We start from the raw sequence: 21,243 nt of genomic DNA, 5'->3' as shown, positions 1-21,243 counted from the left end.
CTAAGAGTGGCATCAAGGTTCTTTGGTGGGGGATCCTCTTTTCCCATCCCCACTTCTCAAGAGCATTAGGGAAGATACAGTCAGTGCCCTCTTAGTGTTCTCTTTCCACTTGTTGGGTATAAGAAGGGAACCTGAGGGCCCTGCCGTGTTTAGGGGTGGGAGTGGAAACAGAGGCAGGAAAAATCCAGAGTCCCCAAAAAGCGAAGCAGGGAGACAGATAGAGAAGGCAGGAACAACCATGGGCACACGTTATCACACATACACAGGTTACAAGAGCAGGAGGCTGGAGCGGCAAGAGGTGGCAGGGAAGCTTCCAGAAAGGCAGATTCCAGCCTCATACCTCCCTGCCCTGCAATGCTGAAGTTCCCAGGTAGAGGGGAACCTCTAGACCCTTCCGACTGTCAGGGCTCTGTGGATCCATTTGTCCCCCTCTCCCCACCCCCAACCTTGACTATCCCGGGCCTGCCTTCAGGACAGAGCCTGGGAATGAGGAGAGGACCTGGGAAGGGGTAACCCTGGGGAAAAAAAGTTCTTATTAGTCACCCCTGGCTCTGGGGATACTTTCCAGGAGTGGCCTGCCAAGCCGTGTGACCTTGGACAAGTCCCGTCCACTCTTCGGGCCTCAGTTTCCTTTGACGGACCTTGAATGGGCGGGGGTTGCTGTGGCTTTCTTCAGCTGGGAGACCAGGGAGGAGGTCCGGGGTGCCAGGGTGGGAGGCGGGCCCGGCTTGTCGCTGAAAGCCGGCCAGGCGCACTGTCGGCGCTCAGAGCTGGTGGCCGCCTCCTGCGCTTTCTGATCCCCAGCCGCGCTCGCTTGGAGCGCAGTGCCCACTATCTCCTGGCCCGGGACCGGCCAAGGGGTGCGGCGGGGCGGGCCCAGGGGTCTCTGGCGGCCGGGACGGAAGAACCAGGACCCTACCAGGCCCCTCCCGCCGGCAGGGCGGCCCCTCGCCGGCTCCTCCCCCGCCGCCCGCCACCCGCCCGGAATCAGTCGCCTCACGCGGTTCCGCAGGTGGCAGCGATGGCCCAGTCCTGAACTCCCCGCCATGGCCGGCACCCCCGGCCCGCTGCGCCTCGCGCTCCTGCTGCTCGGGGTGGTGGGCAGGGCCGGCCCCCGCCCCCAGGTGAGACCCAGGGACCCCGACGACACCGGGGGAGGGGGTGGCGCTGCGGGCTGCAGGCGCAGTGTCCTGGCGGGGGGCCCCGGGACTTGAATGAAACTCCGAGACCGCTGGCGGGGGCATCCGAAAGCCTCGGGGGGAGTAGGGACTGGAGAGTTTGTGCCCTTGGGCTGGAAGGCCCAGGTGAGGGCTTGAACCACAGAGGATTCCCCCAACCCCAGCGGGACGCCCTCTTCCTGGCCGCCAGGGTCCCTCTGCCAGGGCACCCGCTGCCCCGCGGCCGCCCTGCGCTGACTTCTGCCCCGCTTCTCCTTCCTCCCTGCCACTTTCCCAACTCCTTCTAAACCGTGTCAGTGGCCCTGGCACAGCCTGGCATCCTCCTAGACTCCCTCCGCCCCACAGTCTGCCCCAGACCCCTCTCCCGCAGTGCCTCCCCAGGCAATCCACCTGCTCAAAGACCCTGAGAAGGCCCTATGAAGGCTGAGAGCGCCAGGGTGCGGAGACCGGGCTCCTCTCCCTTTCTCGTCAGCCCCCAGCACAGCCTTTGATTCATGGCCCCTGGGACCCTGCGGTGGCAGCTTGTCCTTCCCAGTGACCTCCCAGATGGAACCTACCCCCGTCCCCTTCCAGCCTCTGTAGCAAACAGGCAGAAGGCTCAGTGCCCCCTCTGGAAGCAGCTAACCCACCGCCCCACCCCACCCACTCTGCTGACCTCCCATTCTGACCCTACACTGACAACAGGCACCAAGAGAACGCATGCTGGGACACGCAGGAACACCTGGGCTCCTTGGTGCCACCAGAGAGCAGGCCACAGGTGGACATCTGTAGCCCCTCTCTCCTGTCTTTGCTGCCTTTCCTGCCCCAGGCTCCTGGGCTGGGGGCAGTGGTCAGCTGCTTTTGAAGAGGGGAGCTGTCCAAAGATGCTGGGACATGCTTGAACAGAGAGGAGACATAGACTTGGGTGGCCTGTCCTGGGTCAGGAAACAGGTTCTTCCCATCACCTCCCACTGCTACCGCCAGACCTAAAAAACTGAGATCCGTGGGGAGTGGACCTAGACGAACCTTGAAGTTTGTCCCAGAACCATTGCCTTGGTGAGGGCAGACTCCACCCCAGCTGAAACCCCAGATGTGGACAGACGTGCCTCTCAGCTGAGGGGCCAGCACATTTTCAGCCCCCAGATTCTTTTCCAGATGCATCCTCTCCTTGCCCCTGTTCCCCAGCCCACCTGCTGCCCTGAGCCCCAGGAGACACCCACTCCCTTCCAAGGCACCTTCCCCACAGCGCCCCCAGCCAGGCCTTGGTTTTCCTGGTGTGGTTGGGATCTTTCAGGGGTCAGGGCTGCAGACCCAAGACATGGTTCTTGCCCATCCTTCCCTCCTCTTATGGACTGGGTTGGGGTAGGGGTGGAGGCTCTGCTTCCTGGTCCCATCCTGCTCTAGGCCAGGTTTACAGATCTGGTTTGAATGAAGGGAAGAAAGCATAGGGAAGAGGAAACTTTCTGTGAACTGTCTTCCCAGAGGCCTTATTCCCAGAAGTGTCAGGCTCCTGAACCCGCACTTCCCTCTGATCCAATGTTACTCCTTAGCCCCAGGCCTAGGGCAAAAGCTGGGCAACCTGGGGGCATAACACAATTGGGGTGGTAGAGAAGGATAGGAGGGGACAGGTCCTAGCTGGGACGGGAGCCTTGAGGGGGTGCTCTTGTCATGGGAAACTGAGCTGCCACGGAGATCTGAGTTACAGGGGGTGTTAAGGATAGATGCAATAATTATGACACAACATCATGCATGCTTATAGGACTAAAAAATAGTGTATTTTGCATTTTGTTTTCTGCCTATGAAGTCAGCAGGGTTAGAGTTTCTCCCCTCGTGTTGCTGATGGGGGGATGAAAGCTCAGAAAAGAGGGTCCCTGTATAAAGTAGTCCAGCAGTTCAGGAGCAGGGAGGAGAAAGGGGTGAGGGGCTGGGCTCTTGATCTAATACCTCCTACTCAGATGGGACTGAAGGGAGAACTCGGAGAGTGAGCTGCTCACTGTCGGGTCTGCTGAGGCTGGAAGCAGCATCCCTGCAGGTAGGGGGATGGCTGAGTCGACTTCTGGAAAAGGTGCCCTAGGCCACTCTTTCATTGTTGCTGGGAAACCTCACTCCCCTACCCTGGTCCTTACCTGTCCAAGACCCCGGAGAGGGAGTGGGCCTACTGAGGAGACAGGCAAGCCTTTGGCACTCAAAGTTAAAATCAGAACTGGATTCAAATATAGAGACTGCTATTAGCTGGTGATCTTGAGTTGCATATTTGATTATCCCCAGTCTGTGTCCTCATCTGTAAATAGGGATCATAAACTCTATCACACAGGGTTATGGAGGGGATGGACACTGGCACCCTGAAATGGCAGCTTTAGTCACTTTAGTCAAATGGGGGAACTGACCCATTTGTCCTTGGGGATTTGGAAGTGTTTTCCAGGGCTGCAGGATAGGACTGAGAGGGGCTCTTGGAGACCCTGGGTCTCTGTACTCTAGTGAATGGTGGATGGAGTCCAGGGCTGAGCGTTGGTCAGAGTGGACATTGTTCTAATCTGGGCTTCCTTCTGGACAGAACCCAGGCTGGGGGCTGGGGCAGGAGCAACCAAGAAACCACATCCTGCCCTCGAATGCCCTGCACCAAGGCAAAACAGGCTTCCTCGGCGGCAGCCTGCCCCTAGGAAAATGCCTATGTGTGTGTTGGTGGTGGTGGTGGTGGGGGCAGAGATAGAGACAGGTAGACTGAGACAGATCAGGGGGAGAAGGGAGTGAGCTGTATGAGCCCCCATTTCCCAGGTATATGTGAGTGACCGTGTGTGTAACAGTCTGTGTGGGTATGAGTCCCTGTGTGCAACATCTCAGCATGCAGTTGTGCATCTGACAGTGTCTATGTGTTTGTGACCCTGCATGTCATACTGTGTCTGTGGGAGGGTCTGTGTGTGTGTGTGTGTCTGTGTGTGTGTGTGGCATGTTGGTGTGTGAATGGGTGTCAACTAGTGTGTGTCTATATGTGCAGGGGAGATAGTGTGCTTGCGAGAGTGTCTGTGCGTTCCTCTGTGTGTGTGTGTGTGTTGGGGACAGTGTCTCAGCATGTGAGTGTGTACCTGGCAGTCTGTGAGTGATGGTGTGTGGTGGGAGAGAATCTGTGTTAGTGTCTCAGCATTGGGAATGTGCATGGGGGCGTGTGTGATGATGCGTGTGACAGTGTCCACGTGGGGGTTTTTGTGACTGTGAGAACATGTGTGTAGTATTCCTTTTCCTGTCCTTTCGTTCAGATATCTAAAGCCCTTAGGGAAAAAAATGGATTGTAAGCTCTGAGCTTTTAAAAAAAAAAAAAAAAAGAAGAAAGAAAGAAAAACAAGGGGCAGTCAAAGAGACAGGAGCCTGTTGATGGAAGGGATGATTTGACTTCTAGGAGGTAACATAAAGGAAGGAGGTTGGGGTCCTGGGAGGAGATGCCAGGGAACCTGAAGGGCTGGACCTGGTTGGGGGCCTCCAGAAATTTGAATTGGAATCCCTTCTTCCTCCTTCTGAGAGGCCCTCCTGCATGTCTCCCACCTCATGGCACAGAGAGGCCAAGATCTCTGTCCTCCTTCCCGTCAACCAAAATGGTCCCCAGAGAAGGAAAGAATCTGATACACTTACCCACGCTGAGAAATAGGAGGCGCCTTTCAGGTTGGCAGCCAGTGTTGGGAGAGGGAGCCCCCTCCCGGGGTGTTGGAAGGCCTGCCACCCCGGGGGCTTCCGCTCCACCTGCTTCCTTCTCTGCTGTCTTTCCTTCCAACGCTGCCTGCTCGTACAGGGCTTGAGAAGTCACAAAGATTTTCACCTGCTTTATCTTGTTGGATCTGTACAGTCTCTGAGAAGAATGATATGCCCATTTTACAGGTGGCGGAACTGGCAACTGATGAGTAAACTGAGGTCCAAAAAGATAAAGTGTGTCCCACCGTCCTGCATTAACAGAGCTGGGATTTAGACCAAGGACTTGTAAATCGCTGACCAGAGCTCCTTCCTGTAGATCACACCACTCCCTCCTGGTGTCCTCTCTCCTGTCTCCTGCTTCCTCCCGAAACTCCTGAATCTGAGGGATGCCCCTTCCTTCTTGTAACCTCCAAGCAGGCGTCATCCCCATGTGCCTTCATCCACCTCAGAGAGATCCCATGAAGCCTGTCAAGTCTTGATTCTAGAAACTGCCATCCTGCCCTTACCATGGCCCCTTAGACCCCCACTGACCCCTGCCCTGCTCTCCTCGTCAGCTCTGCTGCCTTGTGAGGGACAGGGACATCGGGATTGCATCCTCCCCGCTCCCCAGCACCCACAGCCCCACCTTGTCAGGCTTGCGGCAGGGACTTATGTTGTGGGAGGATGAAATGGAGGAGTGGGGGACCCTGCTGGGCAGGGCCTTGCCCGTCCTCACAGGGCATGGGGTTCCAAGCCTCCTCCCTGCTTCACTTTGCCATTGGCTGTGGTTACTGCTGGAAGATCTCACAAATTAAGCAGAATGATTGGTCATTGGATGTGAAAATATATTAATTTCCTCTTTCTGGGAATGTGTTGATCCTAGAAGTGAGGAAGGGGTGCGGCCCCAGTCCCCAGGAAGCCTGGTCACTCCCTCCCACTCTGCTCTTTCCTCTAAACAGCAGAAATCATGGGGATTGCTGCCATTGACTGAGCCTTCTCCATGTGCCCACCATCCTAAGCATTAACTCAGTCCTCACAGCCGTCTCATGGGGGAGGGGCTGCTGTTCCCATTTGCACAAGTTTAAGCTGAGGCTAAAACATACAACTCTTGCACTCGGTTGCAAACCTAATGTCTGGGTGAGCCAGGTCCAGGCCCAGATCTGAGCCCGAGCCCAGGGTTGTTCAGCCTCCACTATGTTACCTGGGCACCCAGGCCCTGTGGCACTGGGTGACCCCAGCCTCATTTACCCAGCCTTTCCCCAGACCAGAACCTCCCATCTGTCCCAGGGCCTGCCACCACTCTCTCCCTGCCCCCCAAAATCCTCCTGATAACAGTCCACAGCTTTCCTCTGCTCCCCAGAGCACTGATGTCCCCACCCCTGTGCCTTTTCCCTGCTGTGCCCTCCTGCTGAAATGCCTACCCTCCTCCTTGCTAGCCCAGTCTACCCCCAACCCCCTTCACCCCAGCCCCACCTCACAGTCCCCAGTCCCTCAGGCCTCTTGAGTCTACACTGAGCCCTGCCCCAACCACTCCCTGAACACTTTCACCCACTGGCTTCCCTGTTATGTCACTTGTCCTGTAACGCATTGACCCCCACCCCCAAGTAGCCTGAGGACTCTCTCAGGCAGGACTCCTGCAGTCACCTTTATACTCCCTGCATTCCCCTCCACCCACAACCACCCAGAACCTGGCACCATTACGGTTTCTGTAAATACGAGGTGTGGGAGAGGCCAGAAGTCTGTGTGTGTGCCTGCAGGGTTGGGATGAAGGCTCCAGGGTATCTAGAAACCCTGAACTCATCCAGGGAGAGGACAAGATATTCCTACTGTCAGGAATCCCTTACCTAAGGGGGAGCCACAGCCCCGTCCTCAGGGAGCCCCAGTCTGAGGGAGACGCAGCCCCGTCCTCAGGGAGCCCCAGTCTGAGGGAGACACAGCCCCGTCCTCAGGGAGCCCCAGTCTGAGGGAGACACAGCCCCGTCCTCAGGGAGCCCCAGTCTGAGGGAGACACAGCCCCGTCCTCAGGGATCCCCAGTCTGAGGGCGACGCGTCCCCATCCTCAGGGAGCCCCAGTCTGAGGGGGACGCAGCCCGTCCTCAGGGAGCCCCAGTCTGAGCGGGACGCAGCCCGTCCTCAGGGAGCCCCAGTCTGAGGGGAGGCACAGTCCCATCGTCAGGGACCCCCAGTCTGAAGATAGTTTTACGTCCACAGCTCTGCTCAGAGTAGGTGACAGCGCTGCCCTGGGGTGCCGGAGGCCAGATTGGCCTTCATGGCGAGGTCGTTAACCCCTCCCCCGCCTCTGGGGAGAACTGGCTTCCACAGCCTCTCTGCCTGTCCCAGACACACCTTCTGCCCCAGTTCCCAGCAGTGACCTTGTGCGTTGTCTACTTTCATTCTAGAAACAGAAACTAAGGGGGATTTCTCTGTCTCTCTGCCCTCCACCCCCAGCAGCTGCTGCATTTTGGGGCCGCGTGGAAGAGCCCTTTACCGGGAGAAGAGGGAAGAAGGGAGAAGGGAAAGGGGTTAGGGCGGCGGGGTTGATCCACCAGGACTTGCTCTGATGAAAACTGTGCCACCTCCTCAGCTGTGGCTAATATCATGGACAACACCTTTGCAGCTGTTATGTTTGATTTCTTGTTCTTTTTTTCCCCAAGCAAATACAGCTGACCCTTGCCCTCAGACGAGCTCTGTCCTTCAGGGTAGCCCCTGCGGCCTCGGCACACTTATGCCAAGGACGCTGCTGGGGCTCAAAGTGAGCTGGGCCCTTCCGAGGGGCCTGCGAGGCAGCAGGGGGTGAGCAAGGCAACCCAAGTCTCTCAGGGAGGTGCGAGATAAGCCAGCTAGAACCCGAGACCAGATCCAGCGTGTGCCCAGCACGCTACAAGGCAAGGGGGCAAGCTTCTGTAAAGAAGCTATTTTAATTTCAGCACACGTGGACATTTTTGTGATTTCAAAAGGCAAAATGTTGTTTTAAATTATGTATAGGTCCTACATTTTATACATGGGGCTCTTGGGTCATTTCAGCATCTGCAGCCTCTAAAGGACGAATATTTATAATTTTTAAGGCTGTTCAGGAAAAAACTAAACAGAACCACAATCCCAAGACATAGCTGAAGGAAGTGCACAAAAACGCTGAGAAGGAACGGTGGATTCTCAGTGGGATGGGTCTGTTTGGGTCTGTGTGCTAAAAAGCCATTTCGGTGACCTTACTGGAAGTGGAGGCTCAGCTCTCCCTATGCACAGGTGAGGGAGATCCCTCCCATTGCAGGCGTGACTTCAGTGGTCTGCAACCTCCCTGACCCCTTCACCTCATGTCCTCAGGACTCTTCCTTTGGGTGGATAGAAGCTGGGTTGAATATTAGATTTGGTGGTTGTGTCAGAGGGGAGCATGGGGGGGCTGTGTCGAGTGCATTTGTAAGTGAGTGCATTTTGGAGGAGGAATGCTAATGGCAGACATCCAGGTTCTCTGTAGCCCTGAACGCCGCCCCGCTTGCCCCCGCACACCTTCCAATATTCCACCATGGTCACTGATCTGAAGGACTCCAGATTCTAGCCTTAACTCTGCTTCCTGGGGGGGCCTGTGCACCCTTGATTCAGTTCCTCTCCCACTCTGGCCTGTGTGTCTCCTTCTAGAATGGTTGAAAGTGAAAGAAGCCCTCAGGCAGGCTGACTAGGCACCAGAAGGAGCTTAGAGTCCTGGGCCCTCAGAAAGTCTCTCTCCTAAGTGAAATCAGAGACCAGGAATGAGGCACACACTCTCCTTTCCTCCTTCATCCACCCACCTCCCCAAAAGCATCAATTTAGCAGACATTTGCTGGGTACTTGTGACACATCAAGCTGTGCACCGGTCCCCTGGGAGGAATGAAGATGTCGAACCATCCACCTGGAGCTCCTGGGTGGCAGTGACTTATTCCCACTCTCCTTCAGAGGTGGCTGATGCCTGGCAGAGTTTGGGGCTTTCAGGTTTCATGGAGATCGAGAAACCAAGTGTGTTGGGGGTGAGGGGGGAGGAGAGGGGCTGGCTGAACCCACAGGCCTCCCATGTATGCCTCCCCTCAGGGTGCCACTGTGTCCCTCTGGGAGACGGTGCAGAAATGGCGAGAATACCGACGCCAGTGCCAGCGCTCCCTGACTGAGGACCCACCTCCCGCCACAGGTGAGTCCGGGGGAGCACCCCACCTTTAGTGCTCCCCACCCAGTGAACTCCTGGAGGAATCTGATGAACCCATGTCTGTGACTGGGACTCATTTGCCTCTGTAGGATGCCACCACCCCTGCCCTCTGCCTTCATCTCATTGTCCAAGCTACTCCTTCACCTGGATACCTTCCTTTCTATCGACCAAAGTCTTCCTGTTCTTCAAAGTCCGCGGAAGCACTGCCTCCTCCAGAAAATCTTCCCCAGAACTTCGGCCATCATTTGGCTCTTACTCGTTTGCTGTAGTCTGCTTTGGGGTTGCTGTCTTACTTCTGTCTTAGCTGTCTTATCTGTGTGGCCTCCCTCCCGCCCCCAGCCACCCCCAGCTAGAGCCTCTCAGAGCACGCACCTGGCCTTTCCTTTTTTGTCCTCAGCACCCCCAGCCTGTGCATGGACTGAGGGCTCCACAAACGTATTTACAGGAAGAAATGTTTCGGGGAGTTCACCAGGTGGTTTAAAGAGCACAGGATTGGAGCCCGCTGGGCCTAGGTTGAAATCCTGACTGTAATTATAACACATGACCTAAAGAAGGTTATCTTAGGTGAGATCAGAGGGAAGGTGAGCTAACATTTCCCTCTGATCTGTGAAGTGCAATTTAAGAATAGGCCTGTAGTGATTGTTCGTTGAGCACGTACTATGTTCCATTATCTATGTAGCATACAGTCTCGATCCCACAAAGCCCTATGGGGCTGGAAATACTCCTGTTTTACAGATCAGGAAACAGACATTCAGTTACTTGCTCAAGATCCTGCCACTGATAAGTGGCAAGTGCCCCTGCTTGGCTCTTGCTGGGTGGGGAAAGTGCTTGGCATACAGTAAGTGTTCAGCAGAGGTTAGTGGCATGCAGCCTCTGAGGAGGGGAGGGGTCTTGGGGAAGGGAAGGAAAGTACCATGGCCAGTCACAAGCAGGGACTCAGAGACTGTTCTCTCTGCTCCCAGACTTGTTCTGCAACCGGACCTTCGATGAATATGCCTGCTGGCCAGATGGGGAGCCAGGCTCCTTCGTGAATGTCAGCTGCCCCTGGTACCTGCCCTGGGCCAGCAGTGGTGAGCCCCCTCCCCCACCTGGTACCTGCCCTGGGCCAGCAGTGGTGAGCCCCCTCCCCCACCTGGTACCTGCCCTGGGTCAGCAGTGGTGAGCCCCCTCCCCCACCTTCCCCTGTATCCAGGAGGCTGGGGTCGAGGCACTGCTTCCTTTCCTCTGAGACACAGCCCTCCCCACCCAGAATGTCTTTAGGCCTCCTAGTGAGTGGTCTGCCTGCCTTTCCTGGGGTGAGGGGAGTGGCCAGCAGTGATAAGTTTCACGATGGCCTGAGATGCCACCTGAGTCTGGGTGCGAGGCCAGTGCTGGCAGGTGTGTGGGGAAGGGAAAGTAAGTGTCTGAAGAAAAACACGATCCCCTCCAATCCAGTAGTCAGGAAAGGAGCTAGGTGGGGACAGACCCCTGCGGGGAGGGAAGCTATCCAGGGTGTCTGCTGTGTGTATACATGTATGTATGATATGTGTCTGCAGGTGGCCCATACCTATTAGTGACATTTAGCTATCTCCTCACTCTCTAGGGGTTCACTGGGAGGAGTGATCAGGGCATTGGTGGGGTAACCAACTCCATCAGACTCAGCCCTCCTCAGCTCACTCCTGCCTGCGAGGGGGACCCTGTACTGGGAGAGGTGTGACTGGGTAGGTGGGAAGGTCATTGGGGGTACAGAGATTTGCAGAGGCTGCAAGCGGATCCCTGACCGGAGGGTTAGTTAATGTGCCCCCCTATCTATCCCAGCCTCCCTTACTGAGCCCAGTTTCATCCAGGCACCATGGGGGATAACAGGAGACAAGCACCCTCGTGGCAAGGAGCTCCCAGTCTCCAAAAGGGGAGAAAAGATATTTCCCTGTCATCATCATCATCATCATCATCATCACCACCACCACCACTATTTATTGAGTACATACTGTATGCCAAGTCCTGCCCTAAAAGCAGGACTTTATAACTACCCTGTGGTTATGCCTGCTGTACAGATGAGGAAACTGAAGCACAAAAATTTAAGTCACTTGTTCCAAATGACGTGGTCAATGGTAGAGCCAGGATTTGAATCCAATTCATGCTCTTATCATCACACCTTGAAGGGGCCAGAACCCAAGCAGCAACTGGCTCAGAAGCAAGTGTGGGCATGAGGTTATGCTCTGGGGAAGCCAGGAGTCTTCCTGGAGGAGGTGGCCTGGTGGGGCCCAATGTAAACTTCACCTTGGCACGTAGGACTGAAGTCAGATGAGGCCCAGGCAGGTCTCCTAAAAGTGCTGTCTCCTTGTCCACCCTCACCTCTCCCCAAGGGGCAGGGAGAGCCTGGACCTAGAAGGAGGTGGGAGCCTGGGCCCATCAGTGGCCTGCCTTCTCCAATACTGCCTGTTGGAAGCACTTTCCACGCTACACTCTTTCCATCCTCACAACCCTCTGAGGCAAGTACTCTGATTACCCTCCCATTTTCAGATGAGGAAACTAAGGCACAGAGGTGCTCAGTGACTTTTGCAAGCTCACACAGCCATTAGTGGGTGACCCAGAAGCTTGGTTTAGAGTCAGTGTGGCTAACTGCTGCACCAAAGGCTTCCTTGGTGGAGGGTTGGGGGGTGCCCTTGCATGTGGCTCTGGCCTGGAGACAGGTGAGTGGTCTGGATGCCCTCTGCTGTCTGGGCACACCTCTAGGGACAGGGATGAGCTGCCTGCCCTCTCCTATGAACTCTGCAATCTGGTGGTTCCGCTGACTAGCTGTATGAGCAGGAGCAAGTTGCCAGACCTCTCTGTGCCTTGCTTGACTCATCTGGGAGATGGGATAGAGCCAAGTGACATGGGTGTGGGGAGGACCACAGGGCCTTGAGAAACGGTAGCTGTTAATTTTTCCCACCTCCCTACATACCTCCCTGACTTCCTGCAATACACACGCTTTCTCTGCCTCCCATAGATTTGAGACTGGCAGCTTGGCCAGCGTCTGCCGGGCTTCTAGACCCCAGGGAGCCAGGCGTAGGACAGGGCCCATCACTCAGCACTAAGCCGCCCCCAGCTCTGCCTGCCGCTTGCAGCTCCATCCATCACCTTTAATTTTATTTGAGCAGGAAATAGGTCCTGGTGGTGCCCATTTATGAGTGTACATGGTTTTATTGCTTTCTCCATGAAGATAACGGCCACGGCACAGGCCCCCTGCCAGCCTTTCCCCCACCCCCTCCCCCCGCCACTCGCCAGGCTAATTTACTCCCTTTTTTGACACTCGGAATCACCGACTCTGCCTCCCTCTCCCCACTCCCTGAGTTAGGGATGCACAGAGACACCTGCCACAGGCTCAAGCTGCATAATTGCTGTCTGTGGCCTCTCCTGGAGCTTTCTTTGGCAAAGGTTGGCAGCGGGGGCTTCCCTGACCCCCACCCAGGTGTGTGGGAGCAGTTCTGAAGAAGGGGACAGTTCTGGAGCTTTCTTGGGCTGATCAAGGGAGTAGCCTGTGGAGAAACGTCACAGTGTGCCCTGGTGTCAGGGAGAAGGAAGGGGGTCCTGGCAGAAAACATGCTCAGTTGGCAATTTGGAGAGAATTTAATGTGGGACGGGGGTCCTTTTCAGAGGCTGGGCAAGGTAAAGGGACCAATAAGGCATATAAAGCACCAGGGACTACAACAATGGAAAGCTTGAGCACCCCTAGACCTGAGAAGTAAGGGGCAAGAATGGGGCTGGGGATCCCCATGACAGCTGGGCTACAATGGAAAAGCTACCAGCAGGGCTGTGGCCACAGAGGGGCAAAGTCACTGGCAGACCTCAAATCAAGGCAGGGAGGGAGCAGGGGAGAACACCTAGCATCTCTCTCCCTCCCTCTGCCCTTCCATCTTCTGCCAGTGCCTCCCACTGGCCCAACCCAGCAGAGGCCAGGGAAGCCAAGGGGTGCTGTCCCATGGCTCAGGCTTCTAGAGTTCAGAATGGAGCAGAGGAGTGGGTGATCTGAGAAAAAGCAAAAGTCAAAATAATCACCAGATCCTTGAGCTGGGTCATGTTAGGAGCTAGGGATGCCACTGAGACCTTAGAGGTGTGTGAGTGTGTGCGCTGGGGAGAAGGGGTAACCCCCCTCCGTGGAGCTGAAGGTCGGCTCAGCAGCCCAAGCAGTGGTACTGAGGGAGGCCAGAGCCACCCCTTCTGCCAAGAGTGTGGCGCCATTAGGAAGTCTTCCAGGGACAGGTGGGACTGGGGCCAGACCTGAAAGAACAGGCAGATGCGGAAGGGAAAAGGAAGCTCCTCCAAGGAGCAAGGGTTCCAGGCAGCACCTTGGACATGGGGCCAGGCTACCGGCCTCAGAACTACACGGTGTCCTGGAGAAGCCAGCCAAGCCCTTGAATTCTGACCCCTCTAATTGAGAACTTGGGACTCAGGATCGTGCAGAGAGAGCAGGAGCAGATGAGTCAAAGACAGAAGATGTTCAAAGGAAATGACTGGCGCAAACGAGACCTGGAGGAGAAGGCTGAAGTGGCTTCAGAGAGCCTGTTGGCCGCCCGAGGACCCTTCAGCAGCCTTGCTTGCCCATAAATAGCTGATCTGCTGGTTACAAATCATTCCGGCCTCATTAGCTACACCCCCTCCTGATCCCTACCTGTTTGTTAGCTTAGTTCTAATTATATGAGAGTCATAAAATGCTTTAAAAATAACCTGTAACTCACAGTTCTTGGAAACTCTGGCAGGTGCCTCCCCTGAGTAATGTCGAGCCTGGGGGCTTTTACAACAGCCTGGGGTTGCCAAGCGGAGACTGGGCCCAAGCTTGTCCCCAGAGGAGTTCTGGCTGAAGTGGTGTCACAAGCTCCATCTCCAGTCTTAGTGAAGAAGTGCCCCTTCAAGAAACTGGCGTCGGGGAGGATGTTTCAAAGGTCTACTATGTACTGGGCACTTCACATGTTTTATCTTCTGGGAAGTCATAATGCTTCCCATTTTACAGATAAAGAAACTGAGGCCTGAGGATGTGAAGGGACATGCCCAACGTCCCACAGCTGGTTGAAGGTAGAACCAGGATTTGAACTTGGGTCTGTGTTTTTCAGAACCTGAGCTCCTTCTCCTAAGCCCTGATGCTCTACAGTACCCTTCACCCTGGCCCTGAGCTGATGCCTTCATTTCGAGCCTGGCCTTTGACCCTCATCTCACTCCCTTGGGGAGGCCCTGTGCCTGGCCTCTCTGAGTCTCAGCTTCTGCATCTGTAAAATGGGGCCCAGTAGTCCTTGCTGGCCACGTTGTTGCCAGGGTGCAGGAGCTAATGGATTCATGAGCAGCTCTCCATGGCCCTGAGTGCCAGCACCCACGTGGAAGGGCGGCTGTTAGCTTGATTACAGGCGCCGCATCAGCTTCCGGGAGGAGAAGTGTTTAATTGGGGGTTTTATTTCCAGCAGCAGGGTCTGGCTTAATGAAATATCCCTGGGCCTCCTGGCATGTGGCTGCTGGGCTGCCTCCCTGTGTTGACAAGCCTTGAGCCAAATCCCTGGCTGTGATTTACCAGCTCCTCCCAAGCCAGATAAAGCCTGGCTGATAAGTAGGGCTATGCCCTGACCCACCCCACCTCCAGCCAAGATGGGCATCTGGGGATCATGGGCCCAGCCAGGAACCAGCCTGGCTTTTAATATTTGATGCTAATGAAGGGTAATTGACAGATGCACTTGCACAGGCTTGCTGAGCGAGGGACACAGCGATCCTTTGACTCTGTGCCGGTAATGCACACATCTGTGCACACACCACCTCCCCACCCTCCCACCTGGCTCTGAACAGAGGGCACAGGAATGGTGCAGCTGCCGGGGGTCTGCACTGGCAAGAGGGCCTGCTGGCAGGAGACTGAATGTTGAAAAATCTGAGCCCAGAGGAAGGGCAGAGGAGAATGGCACATGCCACGTTCTTTCCTATTAACAGCAAGTTTGGCCGCTAATTTTAGGCCTCTGGAGGCAAAGAGCTGGGGGGTTTTAGTCTTGACTCTGCTACTTTCTAGTTGATGATCTTAGGAAAGTCACATGGCCACTCAGAGGCTCGGTTTCTTCATCTGTAAAATGGGACTAACCATTCCTACCTTGAAAGGTGGTTATAATGTCCAAAGGTGTCAGGTGTACAGTAGGTGTTCAAAAACTGGTTCTGTGAAGGCGCAGCCTACGGAAAGAGCGTATAAGGAGCATGTTGTGAGGGAACCTGCAACAAGGCAGTGCCTACTGTATGCCAGGTCCTGTGCCAGCTGTGGGAAGTGGTTCTTACTATCATCATATGGTTGCAGACTGAGTCCTGGGTATGTGGGTCTTTAGATGTTTTGTGTGCCAGCGGTTCCATGGCTGTGTCTTCTTTTCCCTGGCCCCTCAGCCTTCTTCCTTTCTCCCCATTTCCTCCCACCAAAGCAGGGTGCTAGAGCAGGCTCTGACAGCATCTCATTCTGCATGGAGTCAGCTCAGGTTCCCATCACTGCTTTTGGGGGTATTTACAGGAGAACACTGATTTTTCCTCATGTCAGAAGACTTGGCCCCAGTGAAGAATCTCAGGCATCCATGCAGCAGATAAGAGAGGCATCTGGGGGCTTGAGAGGGGCCCTTCACATTGCTAAAATCAGACCATGTGCCTCCCCTTCTCTGCCGTTGGGGATACGCCTGATTTTGTTCATAAATGCTTTTGAAGGGTATTGGAACACCATCGTTCCCACTGCTGTCAGTTTCACCATTAGATTTTCAGGTTTTTGTTTTTCTCCCAGGTGAAGTGTCTTTTAAAATGCAGGTTCTTCCAGAAGGAGTCATGCCACAAGCTGACTCGCCCCACTGGGTCACCAGATAATGTCTGTGTCTTGAAGAGGGACGTGGTTCAGGGTTTGTCTGGGAAAGGAGCTGGGAAGGAGGAGAAGAAAGAGCAGGGAGGCTGTCCTGGTGTCTGGGATCAGGGTTAGGGAAGGGCAAGGTCCATTGGCAGGCCTTGCTGACAGTGCTGTAAGAGGGCTGTCATCGGACTCTGCAGTAAAGTTGTCCCTGCCACATTTTTTGCTGGGGCGAAAAATAGAACCCCCAGACTAGATGGTTGCCCCTGTCCTGCACCCCTGAGGGTCAGGCCCTGGGGCTGCCATAGTCCCTATCTCTCACACACACACACACACACACACACACACACACACACACACACACACTCTTTAATAAAGCCTCTTCTCAGGAGACCCAGTTCTTTTTTCTTTTTTTTGAGACAGAGTCTCACTCTGTTGCCCAGGCTGGAGTGCAGTGGCTCGATCTTAACTCACTACAACCCTACAACCTCCGCCTCCCAAGTTCAAGTGATTTTTGTGCCTCGGCTTCCTGAGTATCTGGGACTACAGGAGTGCACCACCATACCCAGCTAATTTTTAGTATTTTTAGTAGAGATGGGGTTTCGCCGTGTTGCCCAGGCTGGTCTCGAACTCTAGAGCTCAGGCAATCCACCTGCCTCAGCCTCCCAAAGTGCTAGGATTACAGGCATGAGCCACCACGCCCAGCCAAGACCCAGTTTTGACTGCTGTCTCTCCACATGAACACTGACCAGTCACTACCCTCAGTGGGCCTCTGGTGTCTTCTCCCTTCTCTGTCCCTCATTCCCTCCTTCCTCCCACAGCTGGGAAAGCTGGTCTTTAAAAAATCTTCTAGACTTTTAGAATGTTGAACTCTTTTAAAGTTCATCCTGCCTACAGCTTCCCTTCTTGGTCCCCCTGTGCTCCCTACAGGTCAATGTCCCCCACACCCTCTCACTGTGCCCTTTGTCCCAAGTTCATTGGCCCTGGTGTCAAACTTAAGTTCCCCTGCAGGGAGGCTAGGAATGAGGCATTTCCTCCTGGATGCAAATAAGCAGTGGCCTCTATCAGCCTCACATCAAACCTGAGGCCACAGGTCAGCCATCTCCCTGGTAGGTGGACATGGGGCATGGCGGGGGACAGCCTCTGCTGCGATGTGAATGGGCACAGGCCATGCCCCACCTCGCCTCTGCAGGGCCTGTGTTTGATCTCTGTTAGTTTCCATCTATGCTGTTCCTTTCTGAGGTCTTTTTTGTTTTTTTTTTGTGTGTGAGTCTTGATTCTCTGAAGCCAGGGACGGTGCCACCATCCTCAGACAGGGGAGTTGCCTGAGGACAGGGGCTGGATCCTTCCCTCTCTCCAAGGGCTATCTCCATTTCCAACATATAATTAGAGTCTACATGAAGGTAGGAGCTGGGTCTTCCCCTTTTCTATGGGGGATCTCCAAAGGCCAAGGCTGCATATATCCATGAGGCTGTGTACTCCTTTTAGATCCGGAGGTCCTTGTAGGTAGGTCTGTGTCTCCTCCATCAGATTAGGACTTCTTATGGGCAGGGCTGTGTCTCTCTCTCTCTCTCAGATTGGTGCTCTGCCTCCCTTCCCTTCTCTTGGGAACTCAGTGTTAACCTTGTTCCCAGGGTCTGCTCTCCCCAAGGAGTGTGGGAGGGAGGTGGGTGCTGAGTCCTGAAAATCAGAAATAGCGAGTGACTGCTGCTGGTTGGTGCCAGACCTTGTCAGTAGTGTGATTTGAGGCTGAAGGCAGGGACACGGATGTGAGCTAAACTCGTCTCATCTCAAAGGCATGAATTCATTAAACTGTGTCCTAGGGTGGCTGAGAGGCAGGGCTGAGGGTGGAGCTGAGGAGCCCCTACCGTGGTGACCCCATCTTGTCCCTGGACCAACAGGGTATATGACAGGAGAGGAAGGTCCAGGTCTGTGTGTGTGTGTGTGTGTGTGTGTCTGTGTGTAAAGAAGGGAAAAGGATGTCACTAACTCAGAGTGGTCCATTCTGGGGGAGCAGGGATAGCCCTCAGGTTTGGGGAGGAAGGGGGGCATCTAGCACTGGGCAGGCTGCCCTATTCTGGGCTGAGGCTCAGGGCCAGGTCTCCCCACCCCAGTGCCGCAGGGCCACGTGTACCGGTTCTGCACAGCTGAAGGCCTCTGGCTGCAGAAGGACAACTCCAGCCTGCCCTGGAGGGACTTGTCGGAGTGTGAGGAGTCCAAGCGAGGGGAGAGAGTGAGTTGAGGCGGGGTTCTGAGCCAGGGGGCGGGGAGCTGTGTCTTGGCTTCACTGGAGCAAAAGCCCTTGGCTTTGGTGGGGGCATCTGCGGTCATTTCATCTATCCCCTTGCCTCTGGGGGCTTTGTACACCATGCTTTCTGGACAAAGGTGGTATGTATTCACCTCTCTGGCCTTGGAACGGGGCCCGAGATATCCAAGAACCATCGCCATAGGTTACGGTTATTCTCTTTCTTGGTCCCGGTATCCCTGGTGAGTCCTGACTTGGGTCCCAAACTCTGCCTCTGTCCCATGGGAAGGAAGGTTGTGGGAAGAGCGCCATGGGCTGCCCATGTACACTTATGTCCCCTGTGTGCCACAGAATTCCCCGGAGGAGCAGCTCCTGTCCCTCTACATCATCTACACGGTGGGCTACGCACTCTCCTTCTCTGCTCTGGTTATCGCCTCTGCGATCCTCCTTGGCTTCAGGTAAGGTAGCCCGGACCCCAGGAGGGGGCCGCTTCATCCTAACTCCCCCACATAGAGGAATGAAGCAGCCCAACACCAAATCAAAGCAACAGCGCGGCACATTCTTCCTTCCCTTAAGAGCTCTCCAGAGAGCCCTGACCTTAGAATATGAGGTTGAAAACACAGGATATGATACTGTGTTCTTAGTCTAGTCTCCACTGTGTAAATGTGTGCATATGTACTGCAAAAAAGAACAAAAATACCACACATGCACCACCAACCTCAGAACTTTAACTGTCGGTGATGGGATTACAGAAAATCCCAGGAGATCTTCTCCAATGAACATATGGAACTTTAATAATCCAGAAGTCAGTATGATTTTAGAAAAGATCTTGGGGACTAGAGATCCTCCTCCCTTTGGGGGTTTTCAGCCCCAGTGGAAAAGTTCCTCCTTAGGTCTAACCTAGATGAGACATTCCTTCCAAACTAGGAACTGGGAACAGAGTATCAGGTTCTTCCCACTCCTCTGTACTTGGTGGAGGTGGGCCTGGGGGACTGGGTTCAAAGAAGGGAGGAATTCTGAGAGAATGAGACCTCAGGACACCAGGCAGCAAGAGCAGGAGAGGTGGCATTCCCCCTCCCACCTTCAAGGCACCTGGCACAGTCCTGGGCACATGGTGCTCAATAAATGCATTCACTCAATGAATATTCTCCTCTTTTATTACAAATTATTCCAGTGATTCAAAAATGCAATGACTGACTGATATGATCACTCATGCATACACCATCCAGCCTAAGAAATAACACATCTCATAGTTACACTTCTCTGGGCAACCCTCTCTGATCACATCCCTCTCCCTGCCCTACGCCCCTCAGAGGTAAGCCCTGAATGTGCCTCTTTGAATTCCCAAACATTTCCTTGTACTTTTACCACATTTGTGAGTAGCTATAGAAATATATAGCAAGATTCTGTGTATTTTTAATAGTGTGTTGAACATACTTGTCTTAGTCTTTTCCTGCTGCTATAGCAAAATACCTTAGACTGGGTAATTTCTAAATAACAGAAATACATTCCTCATGGTTCTGAAGGCTGTGAAGTCCAAGATCAAGGCACCAGCAGATTCCATGTCTAGTAAGTGCTCATCCTGTCTTTCCAAGATGACACCTTCTCACTGTGTCCTCACATGGCAGAAGGGCAAATGGGTGAAAAACTCTCATAAACACCCTCAAGTCTCTTTGATAAGGTACTAATCCCATTCGTGAGGGCAGAGCCTTCATCAACCGAATCACCTAAAGGCCTCACCTTTTCATACTATTGCCTTGGGGACTAAGTTTCAACATGAATTTTGGAGTGACACAACATTCAAACCATAGCATTCTGCCCCTGGCCCCCCAATTCCTGTCCTTCTCACATACAAAATGCATTCATTTAATCCCAATGGCCCCAAAGTCTTAATTCATCCCAGCATTAACTGTAAAGTCTAAGCCCAAAGTCTCATCTAAATATCATTTAAACCAGGTACGGGTGAGACTCAAGGGATGATTCCTCCTGAAGGAAATTTCTCTCTAGCTGTGAACCTATGAAATCACCGAAGTTATGTGCTTCCAAAATGAAATGGTGGGGCAGGCATTCTTATTTCATAGGATGGACATTCTCATTTCAAAAGGGAGCAATAAGGGTTGGGTGTGGTGGCTCATGCCTGTAATCCTAGCTAATTGAGAGGCTAAGGTGGGAAGCCTGCTTGAGGCTAGAGATTGGAGACCAGCCTGAGCAATGTAAGAGACCATTAAATAAATACAATTGTTTATTTTTTATCTGAAACAAAATAAAGAATTAAAATTAAAATCAAAAAAGGGAGAAATAGGAAGAAAGGGGTAACTGGTCCCAAGTAAATCCAGACTTAACAGGACAAACAAGATCAAATCTTAAAGCGTGAGAATAATCTTCTTTGATTCAGTGTCCTGCCTTCCTGATATAGAGGTGGGAGTTGAGTCCCCAAGTCTCCCCGAAGCCCCACTCCCACAGCTTTGCTGGATTCCGCTCATGTGGCAGCTCTCTCAGGCTGGAGTTGTGTGCTGGTGGCTCTACCAGTCTGGGGTCTTGGGAGAGAATCTTGTCCCCCATGACTCTGCTAGTCATTGCCCTAGTCAGGACTCTCTGTAGCGGCCCCGCCCCTGTGCCTTAACTACTATAGATTTATTAGAAATCTCCACTCTGCCCAGGCCCTGAGGCTCTCCAGGATATCCTTTGAAATCTAGGTCTTCCTGGATTTCAAAGAAGCAGCTATGTTCCCTATAGCTCTTGCACTCTGTGTGTGTAGAGTTAGCACCACATGGGCACTGCCAAGGTTTACTGCTATGTCCTCCAGAGGGATGGCCTGAGTTATACCTGGGCCCACTTGAGCCACAGCTAGGGTGGCCAAGGAGCACTGCACCCCAGTGTAGGGAGCAGAGACAGGAGGTGGCCCTGGGCAGTGAGTTCCAATGTCTCACATTGTCCAGGGCTCCTCCCCCAGAACTGTTCTGCTCTCAAGACTCTGACATCTGTGCCTAAAGATCTCTGAAATGCATTCAGGGTAATTCTTCCACTTTCTGGATGAATGGCACCTGCCTTTCCTCTATCCATACTAAGCTTATTAAATGTTCACTTGGCCACACCCTTGGCATTGTCTCTTGAACATGCTTTTGCATTCTTTACAATATGACCAGACTGAGAATTTTCCAAATCGTTAAGTTCTTCTTCTCTTTTGATTATAAATTTCATCTTTCAT

General features: G+C 53.8%; 1 protein-coding gene across 5 annotated transcripts in view; it reads left to right on the top strand.

Annotated features, from left to right (window-relative positions):
• Positions 1–975: 975 nt before the first annotated feature.
• GLP1R (glucagon like peptide 1 receptor) overlaps positions 976–21,243 on the top strand; it is a 42,341-nt gene continuing 22,073 nt past the window's right edge. For all 5 annotated transcript variants that reach the window (XR_012434480.1, XR_010586425.2, XR_010586424.2 and 2 more), the window contains exons 1-5: positions 976–1,124; positions 8,877–8,973; positions 9,951–10,058; positions 17,905–18,023; positions 18,387–18,493. Coding sequence is in view for 2 of the 5 variants with exons in the window: in XM_045390807.3 (XP_045246742.1) it covers positions 1,047–1,124; positions 8,877–8,973; positions 9,951–10,058; positions 17,905–18,023; positions 18,387–18,493 (509 nt within the window). In the remaining 3 variants the exon portion in view is untranslated. The remainder of the gene's footprint in view (positions 1,125–8,876; positions 8,974–9,950; positions 10,059–17,904; positions 18,024–18,386; positions 18,494–21,243) is intronic.

Source organism: Macaca fascicularis, chromosome 4 (genome assembly GCF_037993035.2).
Source record: "Macaca fascicularis isolate 582-1 chromosome 4, T2T-MFA8v1.1".
Lineage (NCBI taxonomy): Eukaryota > Metazoa > Chordata > Mammalia > Primates > Cercopithecidae > Macaca > Macaca fascicularis.
Note: the sequence above shows the minus strand (reverse complement) of the source record. Positions and strands in the feature narration are given on the sequence as shown.